Below are 13,114 nucleotides of genomic sequence, written 5' to 3' on the forward strand. Positions count from 1 at the left end.
TGAGAGAGAGAGCACATACTTGCAAGGTTTGGAGATGCAGCTTTCATCAGCCAGCCAGTTCTCAAATCTCTCCAGATTTCCCAGAGGGCCGCTTGCCTTTTACACCACCGGTGACTGAGTTTGTGTCCGAGGAGAGGAGCGGAGGAAAGAGGAGAGGAAAGAGAGAAGAGGAGAGGATAGAGGACTAAACAGGAGCTGTAGAAAGAGAGCAGAGGAGAGAGCAGTGCTGAGGTTAGCACCGTCAGAACAGACCTCCGCTCAGCCTCCTGGTGAGGCTGAGGAAGTTCTTAATAACGCACGCCAGGTGTGTGAGGGAGAGATAAGCCAGGTGTGTGAGGGAGAGATAAGCCAGGTGTGTGAGGGAGAGATAAGCCAGGCCGTTATATAAGAGCGTGTGTGTCTGTGTGTGCATGGCTGTGTGTCTCTACTTGTGTGAATTTAGGGACTTGAGAGTCAGATGGCTGAGTGGTTAGGGAATCGGGCTAGTAATCAGAAGGTTGCTAGTTAGATTCCCGGCAATACTTGCCTCGGGGGAATGTCCCTGTACTTACTGTAAGTCGCACTGGATAAGAGCGTCTGCTAAATGACTAAATGTAAATGAAATGTAATTTATGTGTGTGTGGTGAGGGAAGTTGTGACTGACAGACAGACACCTATCTGGAGACTGAGAGACAGACAGACAGACACCTGTATGGAGACTGACAGACAGACACGCCCCTCTCAGAGCAGAGTCAGAGAGTCCCGTCTCTGATCACATGACAACACACTGGGTTTATGACTGAAACATGGACCCTTTCTGCCAGCATGTCTTACTTCTTGGCAGTGTGGTTTTCCCTTCCCTCCAGGTCACACACACACACACACCCACACACACCCACCCAACTAGTGAAAGGTGTGACGGTCAGTGAGGTCAGACACCCTCTCACCTCCTCAAAGTGCCAACACACACGCTGAAGGACAAGGACAGGGTCCGGGTCCACACACACACACACACGCACACACAGCCTCCACTACCCTATTCACACTCTGTCTATAATAACACCTCCTCAAGTCATCACTTAGTGGAAGGCTGTGTGTGTGTGCTGTGTGTGTGTGTGCTGTGTGCGTGAGGCCTTCCTGTAACCCTCAAGGCAGCATGACAACTTGGTTTATGAAACATATCAAGGCTGAGGGGTTGTGAAGAGTACCGCTCAAGGGTAGGGGTAGAGAGGAGGAGAGAGGGCAGGGGTAGAGAGAAGGAGAGAGGGCAGAGGTAGAGAGAAGGAGAGGGGGAAGGGGTAGAGAGGAGGAGAAGGGGCAGGGGTAGAGAGGAGGAGAGAGGGCAGAGGTAGAGAGGAGGAGAGGGGGCAGGGGTAGAGAGAAGGAGAGGGGGCAGGGGTAGTGAGGAGGAGAGAGGGCAGGGGTAGAGAGAAGGTAGGGGTAGAGAGAAGGAGAGAGGGCAGGGGTAGAGAGGAGGAGAGAGTGCAGGGGTAGAGAGGAGGAGAGGGGGCAGGGGTAGAGAGGAGGAGAGGGGGCAGGGGTAGAGAGAAGGAGAGGGGGCAGGGGTAGAGAGAAGGAGAGGGGGCAGGGGTAGAGAGGAGGAGAGGGGGCAGGGGTAGAGAGGAGGAGAGGTAGAGAGGAGGAGAGGGGGCAGGGGTAGAGAGGAGGAGAGGGGGCAGGGGTAGAGAGAAGGAGAGGGGGCAGGGGTAGAGAGAAGGAGAGGGGGCAGGGGTAGAGAGGAGGAGAGGGGGCAGGGGTAGAGAGGAGGAGAGGGGGCAGGGGTAGAGAGGAGGAGAGGGGGCAGGGGTAGAGAGGAGGAGAGGGGGCAGGGGTAGAGAGGAGGAGAGGGGGCAGGGGTAGAGAGGAGGAGAGGGGGCAGGGGTAGAGAGGAGGAGAGAGGGCAGGGGTAGAGAGGAGGAGAGGGGGCAGGGGTAGAGAGGAGGAGAGGGGGCAGGGGTAGAGAGGAGGAGAGAGGGCAGGGGTAGAGAGGAGGAGAAGCCTGTAGGACACAGTGGGGGAACGAAAAGAGTGTTAGAATGAGTGAGAGGTGTGGATATTGGAGAGATGGTGTGTAAATGTTGGTTGAGGGAGACGCCTTTCCAAAGACCGCTGATTGGTGAGGACAGGGAGACCGCAGATGAGGGAAACATTAATAATATATCGCCCCGGCAACGCTGTGTAGGGAGAGAGAAAGAAAGAGAGAGAGGGAGAGAGAGAGGGGGAGAGAGGGGAATGGCATTGAGATCGAGCGAGGCCTTTTTGTTCATTGTAAACACGCACACACACACACACACACACACTTGAACACACATGCAGTATTATGCAAATAGCCCTCTCAGCAACATGGTGAGCCGTCAGTGTGTGTGTCCTCCGGGTCCATAGAGTCAGCCTCATTAAAAACAAGTACAGGCATGTGTGTGTGTGTGTGTGTCTGGTCTGCCCCGGTGCATTCACTGGGACCGACAAAGGACTGTACAGAGCCTGCGCTCTGTCTCTCGAAATGTTACTTTCAGGTGGCAGTCAAAAGACGTCTCCTTGGAAACGACTCAAATGTCGCCAGTGCCGTGGAGAGAGGGATGAGAGAACGGGCGTGTGGGAGGAGAGAGGAGGGGAGAGAGGAGAGGAGGGGAGGGGAGGGGAGGAGAGAGGAGGGGAGGAGAGAGGAGGAGAGAGGAGGGGAGGAGAGAGGAGGAGAGAGGGAGAGGAGAGGAGGGGAGGGGAGGAGAGGAGGAGAGAGGAGGAGGGGAGGGGAGGAGAGAGGAGGAGGGGAGGGGGGACGGAAACAGAGGGAGGAGGACAAGAGCACCGTGAACAGAAAACACATTGTTACAGATTGGACTGGGATCTCTGTGGCGGGCTGTGTGTCTGCCTGCCTGCCTGCCTGCCTGCCTGTCTGCCTGCCTGTGTGTGTGTGTGTGTGTGTGTCTGCCTGTGCTAGAGAGAAAGAGAGGAAGACAGTTGGCTGTTAAATAACAGTGAGGCCTCTCCGGTTTGTCGTTTCTGGGGTCATGAGTCGTAAGGCATGTGTGTGTGTGTGTGTGTGATGGATGTGTGTGTGGTGTGTCGTGTGTGTGTGTGTGTGGTGTGTCGTGTGTGTGTGTGTGTGTGTGTGATGGATGTGTGTGTGGTGTGTCGTGTGTGTGTGTGTGTGATGGATGTGTGTGTGTGTGTAGTAGGGAGCCACATGAAGTGACAGTGGCCCCTCCTGTTTGTGATGTGCTGGCCCCTCAGGTGGCTCGCGAGGTGTCGGCTTCATCCGCTTTGATAAGAGGATAGAGGCCGAGGAGGCCATCAAGGGCCTGAACGGTCAGAAGCCCTCCGGCGCCGCAGAGCCCATCACCGTCAAGTTCGCCAACAACCCCAGCCAGAAGACCAGCCAGGCTCTGCTCTCCCAGCTGTACCAGTCCCCCAACCGCAGGTACCCCGGGCCCCTGCACCACCAGGCCCAGAGGTTCAGGTGAGACACCGGGCAGGAGAGGGGGGCGGGGTGGGGGAGGGGCGAGGGGATGTGTGTGTTGAGGGGAGGGTGGAGGGAGGGAGGGCAGAGGGGAGGGAGCGCAGAGGGGAGGGTGGAGGGAGGGTGGAGGGAGGGTGGAGGGAGGGCGGAGTTCTAGTTGTGCAGTGTGTGTTTCCGTATCTTGGTCGAACTTTATTCTACAGTTCTGCTTGTAAACTCTGATAGGATACTTAAATTCACAGTAAAGGTGGTGAAATTTATTACATGCCAGATAAAGTAATGAAGTTTAGAGTTAATACTGATTGTAAACACTGTCAACTGAAATGCTACCAATCGTTTAACTGTCACCCTGCAAGAAAAATAACTGACAGAACCAACGTACTCAGATGCAGAGACAAGAGGGAAGTCTGACTGTGTAGCACAAGTCATCTTGTGAATCATCAATCACAAATGCACTGGCCACTACTCCAAAATGGCCGCTATAACATCGGCTGTTTTTGTTCCCGAAAGAGTGCGTTCCTCACAGCTCCACCCATCTCAAAACCAGCGGTCACAAGAGAGAGTGGGGTTCTGTCATCATCACCCCTAACCTCATCCAAACTCCATGTCCCAGAATGCACCATCTCACCCGACGCCCCCTTTCATTATCACCATGTACTGAACAATATAGCTTATCCAGTCAGCTCACGGATTAAACAGAAATGATACTTGGTGAGGATATAGCCCTATGTGTAGCTAGGTTAAACACGCTAGCAGACTGATCCTGAGGCACTTCTCTCTCACTCAGTGAAACAAAGCTTTTTCTGTGACACGCCAAGCCAATTTACAGCCTCCACAGGAGCCCTGTACCACACACACACACACACACACACACCTGCAGCAGAACTGTCCAGATCCGCATCACCTATCCTGAATTTCAGTCTGTTTTGATCCGTGGAGAGCACCCTCTCCTGTTCTGGTGAAAGCTCATGTTTGATAGAGTCTCCACCCTCTTTCAGCCCCTCTCTAATCCATGAAGCTAAGTACCTCAGCTGAGCTCATGTCCAGTAACATCTCTTATCCTCTTAAAAGTCTCTAATCTCATCAATGGGCAACAGTTTTAACACCTACAGCATCTGTATTAGCATTTAACATTTTTAACATCTCAGCGAAATGCCCTCAACGTCATTAAAAGCAGTAGCCTTGCATTCGAGCCAACAGCAACGCCTCTGCTTCACAGTGGTAGTAACTAGGCGTATTATCTGTAGGGCAGGAACCAGGTCTGATTAAGGAAAGTGGTTGGCCATTAACAGGCGTTTAAAGACAGCACAAAGGGCTCGTTGTGAGGGGAGAGGCTTTGAGAGGTGATGTGAAAAGCGGACGATGTTGGATCTTCACACTGCGTCACACAAAAAAAAAACACACACACACACACGCTGTCAGTCTGTGTATCTCTGGCTCTCTAACACACCCACACCGACACAAACACTGACACACACACACCGACACACACACGCCCTGTCCGGCTGGCAGATGTCTTCCTGCCTCTGGCCTGAAGCACGCCTCCTCTGAGCCTATTCTCCAATTGACTCATTTACCCACAAAGCACTGCTCAGCCCCAGCCCACATCATGGACTAATTACTGTCTTAATGAGTCAACATATCCTTTTTTTTTTCTTTCTGCTTTGTTTATCCCCAAGTCAGGTTCACAGTCGGTACATTTATCTATTGATGCCACAGTGGATAGACAAACAGGCAGACAGACAGGTAGATGAACAGACAGGCAGACAGACAGACAGGCAGGCAGATGAACAGACAGGCAGGACAGACAGACAGGCGGATGAACGGACAGACAATCAGACAGACAGGCAGACAGACAGACAGACAGACAGGTGGATGAACAGACAGGCAGGCAGAGACAGACAGACAGACAGGTGGATGAATGGACAGGCAGAGAGACAGGCAGACAGACAGGCAGGAAGACCAGACAGACAGACAGGCAGACAGAGGACACAGAACGCACGAGCAGGCAGTCCTGTCGGTGTTTGGGTTAGGGTTAGAGAGGGGAGAGGAGAAGAGTCCTGCTGTTGGTCAACAGCCAGGAACGGCCATTAGACAGTAGGAGCTAACAGGACATAAGACCAAGCTGATCCACCTGAGAGATGAAGGTCATGGCGTCGCTAGGCGTCGCTAGGCAGGCCACAGCCAAGAGGCCTGGGATTGATATGGCTCGCTGGCCCCCCTGGCCCAAGCAGCACGGTGACGGTCAGCCAGGCTGGCCCCGGCTAGCTTCACAGTTCACACACTGAGGAAGCCACAGGATCTGAGGCACCTTGCTGAGGATCTCTACACTCTATTGCAAAGAAAAGGCACTTAGGAAAGTGTTTGTCAGTATTGTGTGAAGGTCCTGGGGGTAACTGGCAGGCTAGACAGACAGACCGGCCCTGAGGTGAATTTTCAACCATTAATCAGGATCCCAGAGGCAGGCAAGTTGCGGTTTTTGAGAATTTGCAGCAGTAGGAAAAGATTCATGTTCAGTTCACTTTAAATGACAAATACTTTGCTGACACCTCACAACCAGCGGCACAGCCAAGGGGGGGGGGGGGGGCTAGGAGGGCCAAGGCCACCCTGATACAATTGCCGGCCCCCCGGCCTCCACTGCACAACCAATAACTTCATCCGACATGTTCCTTCATCATACATTTCTAGTCGGGCCTACGACAGAGCCAGCCATGTTTGGCTGGTCCTCAATCCACGCTTTTATCATCATTCTCTCGCCAAAAACGTCTTCACCATCTCCTGCAAGGTGTCAAACCATTACACTGACAGAACTCTGCTTCCGTAGGGAACGATGGCACCACTGCGCAGCATTCGTATATTTTTATTTGTCATTTTCCAAGAGGACAGTTAAGACGAGGAGGGCATTAACATGATCTCATTTATCCCTCGTGCTAGGTAAATTAAATTATGTCAATGTGCTGTGTTTGGTTGTGCTAGCTCTCCCCTGGTGCACCAGCTAGTCTGCCCATCATAGTATTGTTTGTGATTAGCCTTGTGCCCTCAGCATTGTGACTATCCTAGACTTACAAGTAGCTGTTGTAGCCTCGCAGCTATTTACAAGCTATTAGTAGTCTAGAAACATGGCAAACCCAACACTGCAGCTACACCAGCTCTAGGCAAGCCTCGTTGGCACTGAAGCAACAGCCAGTAGCGCCGGCTAGCCAAAAAACATAGCCGTAGCCTAGTATGTTGGCCAGCACGGTAGCTATTGGCGACTTGGCTAGCCTAGTCTGTTTCAAGGTACCAGCGTAGCCTGGTTGGGGTCCTCAGTGTAATGGCCCATCTATGGATGGGTGTGTGTATGGTGTCTCTTAGATCCTTGAGTTAGGGGAAGAAGAAAGGTTGCATGAGTTCCATTGAGTGAGTCCAACCATCTGCCCATCATTAACCCCAGAACCCTATTTCTCTTTACAGGCTGGACAATTTGCTTAATATGGCCTATGGCGTAAAGAGGTAATTAAAAACTTCACCAAATGCCAGATGTCCATGTTGACTAAATGATTTAATATCGTTTTGGTTGTTTTTTAGTTTTGTTTTTGAAAGTTCCTTATTTTTAATTGACATTGAAGGTTATAATCTTTCTTTGTTGTGGTTTGGTTTGCCTTTGTTCAATATAGTTTAGGTTCGGATTGTGTTTATGATTTGATTATGGTTGACTTTGAACACGTTTGGTATGGTTTGGTTTGCGTTGGTTTAGTATGATTTAGTTCCGACTTGGTTTCTCTCAGTCTTGTTTGGTTTTAAATTCCACCCAAGCTGAACAGAAGGAAACTGCTGCCTTGTTTTCTCTGCTGTCAAAGAGTGTGCTTCTCTTGGGTGTGACCTATGCTCCATGTTTAACTTTCGGTTGCTTTGGGACGTTTCTGTCTGGTTGGTTTCTGTTCTGGTGTGTGTGGTTCTTGTTTTACAGGCCTGGTTTTCTACTGGATTCAGGTACTCCAGCACATCCTCTAACTCAAGTTGTAGGAGAACACTTCCAGAACATCTGAAGTCATACTACTTGGGCGTTTCCTCACCATAAACACTCTTAATGTTCATTATCATAGCTATAAAGATTGGACTAAAATATCGACGTCCCTATAAAAATATCTGACTGTCGTGTAGCTTTTACATGCAGTATTTATAACACACTGTGTGGTAGGAATAGTGTTATTAGTGCTCGTCATCTCCCTTGTTAGAAGTAGTGCTGTGTTGAGGAGGAGGGGGAGGATGGGGAGGAGGAGGAGGAGGAGGAAGAGGAGACTGGAGAGACCTGAATCCCTGCAAGAAACAGACTGTTTCCCTGCAGCCGGCTCTTTCATCTGATCGCCACATTTTGCTCGCTGTGTTTTGATTTGCTTTCCGCTGCTGTGGAGGTTGCGTAAGACGAAGCGCCCGGCCCTGCCCAGGGCGCGGTGACGCTAGCCGGTGGTGACATTTTGCCGCACGCTAGGTCGCAGCTACAGAGTCCAGACGCCCAGTCTGTGATGGAGACGGCAGAGGTGATGGTGTTGTAGGATGAGGAGAGAGTGGCCTTTAAGCCTCCCTGCGATGAATCAGTGAGAGGAGCAAATCCCTTTAATTTAATTATTGGTTTCTGTGTACTGGGATCGCTCGTGAACATGACCCGACAGGACCGAACAGGACACAATCTCTGGTGTAGTTCACCGAGCACAACACACTTACTGATAATTCTTGCATGACCTTGGTAACGCAGTCGAACGGCCAAGGGCCCAAACACCAGTAATTGAGCTAGGAACATGATAACACTGTAAGAGCCTAGCAACAGTAGTCATGGAGGTGGTGTAGGGACAGGAAGGAGTCCAGTGTTCTGGGGGAGAGAGAATGAGCAGGTGGAGTTGAGCGGGTGGGGGAGGGGGAAGGGGAGGGTGGTCAGCCACCTTGTTGCTATGCAACCCTTGGTCTTGTTTAAAGAAGAACAATGGCCCTTGTTTGGTCCTGCCCTGCTGGACACACACACACACTTTTGTGTCTTTGTTAGGCAAGAAATAGTACCTATCACCTTTACCCTCTCAGATACACACACATGCTTTCAATCTCACACACACACACACACCCACACACACACACACACACACACAGCCTCTTCTCAGAGCCCCCATTTTGCATTCAGGCCCCAACCCCACCTCCACCCCTTCCTTACTCCAACTTTCATCCTTTTTACCCCCCCCCCCTTCTCATCATCCTTTCCTCCCTCACCCCTTCTCCCCTACAGCCCCCCCAGCACCCACCCCCTCCCCCACCAACCCACACCACACAATTCTTAAAAGGCGGCTGCTTTCTCAAAGACAGCTGCAGTAAAGCGGAAATCTCAATTAAAGCACAGCCAATAATGCCTATAGTCGCTCCTGGAGAGGCAGAAGAAATGAGCCTCTTATCCCATTTACCTTTTATTTAAAGTTGGGAGCGTTTTCCCCCCTTAAGCGGAAAGGCAATTAAGTGAAGTCAACTGAGCATTCACATCTCTGCATCGCAGCAAAGGGAGAAGATTACGAGGCGAGTAAGTGCAGATTTAGTCGGTTGCATATACAATATCTGATGAGTTTTCAGCTATGTTTTAATTCAGCAACTTCCTGTAATTTATCTTCCAGTGGAAGCACTCAGGAAAAGAGAGAGAGGGAGAAGAGCTTCTCCTCGAAGCCTCGCACGCCCCAAAACGATCCCAACCACCCTCCCAGCAGTCAGCTATGAGGACAGGCCTTTCACACAGAACAGGGCGTAACGCAGGCAGGCACACACTCACACACACACACACACTCACACACACACACACACACACACACACACACACACACACACACACACACACACACACACACACACACACACACACACACACACACACACACACACACACACACACACACACACACACTCACACACACACACACACACTCACACACACACACACTCACACACACACACTCACACACACTGCCACAGTAAATCGTTTTTATTTAGCAGAAAGTGTGTTAGGAGCCAGGAGAGATGGAACTGTTTGGAACGGCATGTCTTGGAGCCCGTTGCGAAGCCTCGACACTGAGTGGTTAACTTGGTTGATGGTCGTTTCCTTTGTGCGGTTGTGGTTGATTTAACATGTTTTGGATGGTTTTGTCAGGTCAGGGTCAAGCCAGGTTCTGTTGCACATGCACACACACACTGGGCCTAACTGGATGTCAGGTTGACTTACACTGGAATCTCCCTCTCCTTTTCTCCACTCTTCTGCTTCTTACCACATTCTCTCTCTTTGTCTGTCTCTCCCTCTTTCCCCCTCCCCCTCTTTCTTTCCCTCCCTCCCTCCCTCCCTCCCTCCCTCCCTCCCTCCCTCCCTCCCTCCCTCCCTCCCTCCCTCTCTCCCTCTCTCCCTCTCTCTCTCTCTCTCCCCTGTCCTCCCCCCTCCCTCTCGCTCTCTCTCCACCCCCCTCTCTCTCTCTCTCTCTCTCTCTCTCTCTCTCCTGTCCTCCCCCTTCCTCCTTTTCTCCTGTCCGCCCCCCTCCTCCTTCTCTCCTGTCCTCCCCCAGGTTCTCCCCCATCACCATTGACAGCATGACCAGTCTGGTGGGCATGAACATCCCCGGTCACACCGGCACTGGATGGTGCATCTTTGTCTACAACTTGTCTCCGGATTCCGACGAGAGCGTCCTATGGCAGCTCTTTGGCCCCTTCGGCGCCGTCAACAACGTCAAGGTCATCCGCGACTTCAACACCAACAAGTGCAAAGGCTTCGGGTTCGTCACCATGACGAATTATGACGAGGCGGCCATGGCGATCGCCAGTCTCAACGGGTACCGGTTGGGCGATCGAGTCTTGCAAGTCTCCTTCAAAACCAACAAGACCCACAAATCCTGAATCGGTCGTCGGTCCTCAGTCTTGCTCCGAGTCCCCCTCCATCAGCCCCACTAGCACCATCACACAGCCCACCAACACAGCAATTGAGCTCAACAGGGACACAAACCAACTAACCGACACAACCGACAACAACCACAAAAAAATAACTCGAGATATGGCTTATATTATAACTTTGGACCTATAAGCCAATGTTGCCTAAGTATTACAAAATGAAAGATGAAAATATCCAACATGAGTTTGGGGGCGGCGTTCTGGCGACGCCCCGGTTGTATAGCCTTTCTGTTCCTTGTGGTCGTTTAATTATTTCTCTCTTCTATGTCAACTGTAGCAATCCCCTCAGTCTCTTTACGTTCCTGAAGAGAATGTCCTTTTTAGATTGAACCTTTTCTTGGTCTTGATTCAGGATGTCTTCGTTTTTTAATTCCGGATCCACTGTCGTTAGAATTTAACCTCCCTTAGGGCAGTAAAAGGGAGTGGGCTCTTTTTAAAATCGGTGACCATTCATTCATTTTAGTGTATATTAATTCCCCCTATCAACTAAGAGGTGGGACACCATCCTGGTAACTCTGATGCAGAAAAATATGAATTTCTAACATTGTTTTTGTTTTGTATTGCAAACAAGACCCATGTCCTTTCGTCACTAGGGTTAGGGAGAAGGGGGTGAGGGAGGGGCTGGGTTAAGCTTTCCTGATGACACACATTAAGTGGTTTAAGATTTAGAAGAAGAAAAAAAACACACTGTTGCCAAAGAGAAAATCTCTTTGCTTGAAAAATGCGTTTAGAATAAATATGAAAATAAAGAGAAGAAAATCTATTTTTATAAACGATAATTAAAAGAATCATTATTGATGAATTTTTACATGAATCTGGATTTGAAAAAGAGAAAAATATTTTGACTGGCTAGTAAGGGGAGCTGGGGGGGGAGGGAGGGGCGCGGGGGGGGAATACGCCCCCATGTCCTGTTCGTTCTGCTGTGGTCATTTTTAGGATCGAAGGTCTGTTTGTTTTCGGCGAGAACCAGATCGGCGATGGTTTTGTAGACGGAAGGTTTTCTCAATGGGATGCAAAAAGGGAGGCTGGTGATTTCATATAGTGCGTAATATTATTCAACAGCGATACCCAAAAGGGAAATGGGCGGGGGTGTTCCCCCTAAGTGCCCCACTGTCGTCATCGTTCAGAGCCCAAAGTGAAAAGACCCCATGCATCACTTGTTGTTCTGTTAGTTATCAGTCTACGGGACATTAGTAAAGGAAATATATACACATCTATCCATTTAGAGTACATAATGTATACATTATCTATCATTTAGAGTACATAATGTATACATTATCTATCATTTAGAGTACATAATGTATACATTATCTATCATTTTCTTTGCTCTACGTTTGTGGAATTCCGTTTGAAAAGAAACTTCCTTTTAGCGATCAAAGGTAGGTGCTATATTACATTATTCACATATCTTAAATATCCAAGTTTGTTGTTCTGTGTTGTTTAGAAGAAAAAAAATATAATACTTCGATGTTGGCATTGACTTGAGCTGTTCTTTGTTTATTTGTTTATTGTTGCCCCAATCTGGAGAGTCTGCTGTGGCTTATCCAGGTGACTAAATTAGGGCTGTTGTAAGCATCACTTAACCAGTTTTATTTGGCTTGCTGACTTTTAAGTTACTTGCTAAGCGTGAAACGTTTGTCAGAATTCAATAATGATTAGCTAGTTCTGTTAGTCTAGATATTTGTTTCCTGAAAGGATCTAATACAACGGTGTCTTTATTTGTTGTGTGCAAATAGATAATATATAGTCTACATTTGTTTTACAATATCTACTGTAATTCTGAGTTGTCATTGTTTTCTGTTGGATCTTGTCTTTATCATATGACAACTTGATGAAGTAGTGGTTCAGTTACTTGTGAGGAATCCTGTTTAATATGTTGTCATGTCGCTTGTGAAAAAAAAAAAAAAAAAAAAACGTAAAACGAGACTAAAAACGATGATTTGGAGTAACCATGACTACCACGACAAAAGAAACCGAACAAAAGCGTAGAATATAACTGTATTTATTTATGGATCAATTGATTGTTTCATTGAATCAACTATTTATTTATGTATTTATTTATTTATTTATACTGGTTGTGTATTTATTTATTTATGCATTGATTTATTTTATTGTCTGTGTATTTGCGTGATTCTGGTACAGGGAAGGGGGGAAAGGGAACACTAAGTGACTGAATGGAGAAGAGCTCTCTAGATAGTCCACTGCACTGAGAACGTTTAATACGTTTGTGCTTTGTACCAATATATCAAAATTACAACAAAAAATCAAAAAGCCGAAAACGAAAAAAAATTCCAGGGGGTTGCAAAGTGTTAACTTATGAGTAGAAACTGTTACTTGCTATGCATAACCTAGTTGATAGTTAAATTTGCTATTGCTTTTTTCTTGTCTTGTTAAACAAAAAACCCTTAAAATCTTTTTCAATAAAGTTTAGTCTTAATAGAATGTTATAACAGTCGTTCTGGTTCGATATAACCTGTGGTGAGTTTGTGTCGTTTTAAAAGCCACTCCGCACCCTCCCTCCACGCACTAACGCATCGTGATGAAACTTTATGCAAATACTTGGGTCTGAAACATAACTTTCGGTTGTCATGACATCCTATATTGTGGCGGATTGGGCACACGTATGTGATTCAGGAGAAGGATGGTCCAATCGTGTGTGAGGGTCATTCATTGCACTGGACCAATCAGTGAACTCATCTCAGCAGAGTCTAACCTATTTTACAAAGAATCACCATGTTT

The 13,114-nt window shown here is 48.6% G+C and overlaps 1 protein-coding gene across 2 annotated transcripts in view; it reads left to right on the plus strand.

Annotated features, from left to right (window-relative positions):
• elavl4 (ELAV like neuron-specific RNA binding protein 4) overlaps positions 1–10,957 on the plus strand; it is a 55,974-nt gene extending 45,017 nt beyond the window's left edge. For both annotated transcript variants that reach the window (XM_067229600.1, XM_067229601.1), the window contains 3 exons: positions 3,211–3,436; positions 6,890–6,928; positions 9,997–10,957. In XM_067229600.1, the coding sequence (XP_067085701.1) occupies positions 3,211–3,436; positions 6,890–6,928; positions 9,997–10,324 (593 nt within the window). In that variant the 3' untranslated portion in view covers positions 10,325–10,957. The remainder of the gene's footprint in view (positions 1–3,210; positions 3,437–6,889; positions 6,929–9,996) is intronic.
• Positions 10,958–13,114: the final 2,157 nt, after the last annotated feature.

This window comes from Osmerus mordax, chromosome 26, assembly GCF_038355195.1.
Source record: "Osmerus mordax isolate fOsmMor3 chromosome 26, fOsmMor3.pri, whole genome shotgun sequence".
Lineage (NCBI taxonomy): Eukaryota > Metazoa > Chordata > Actinopteri > Osmeriformes > Osmeridae > Osmerus > Osmerus mordax.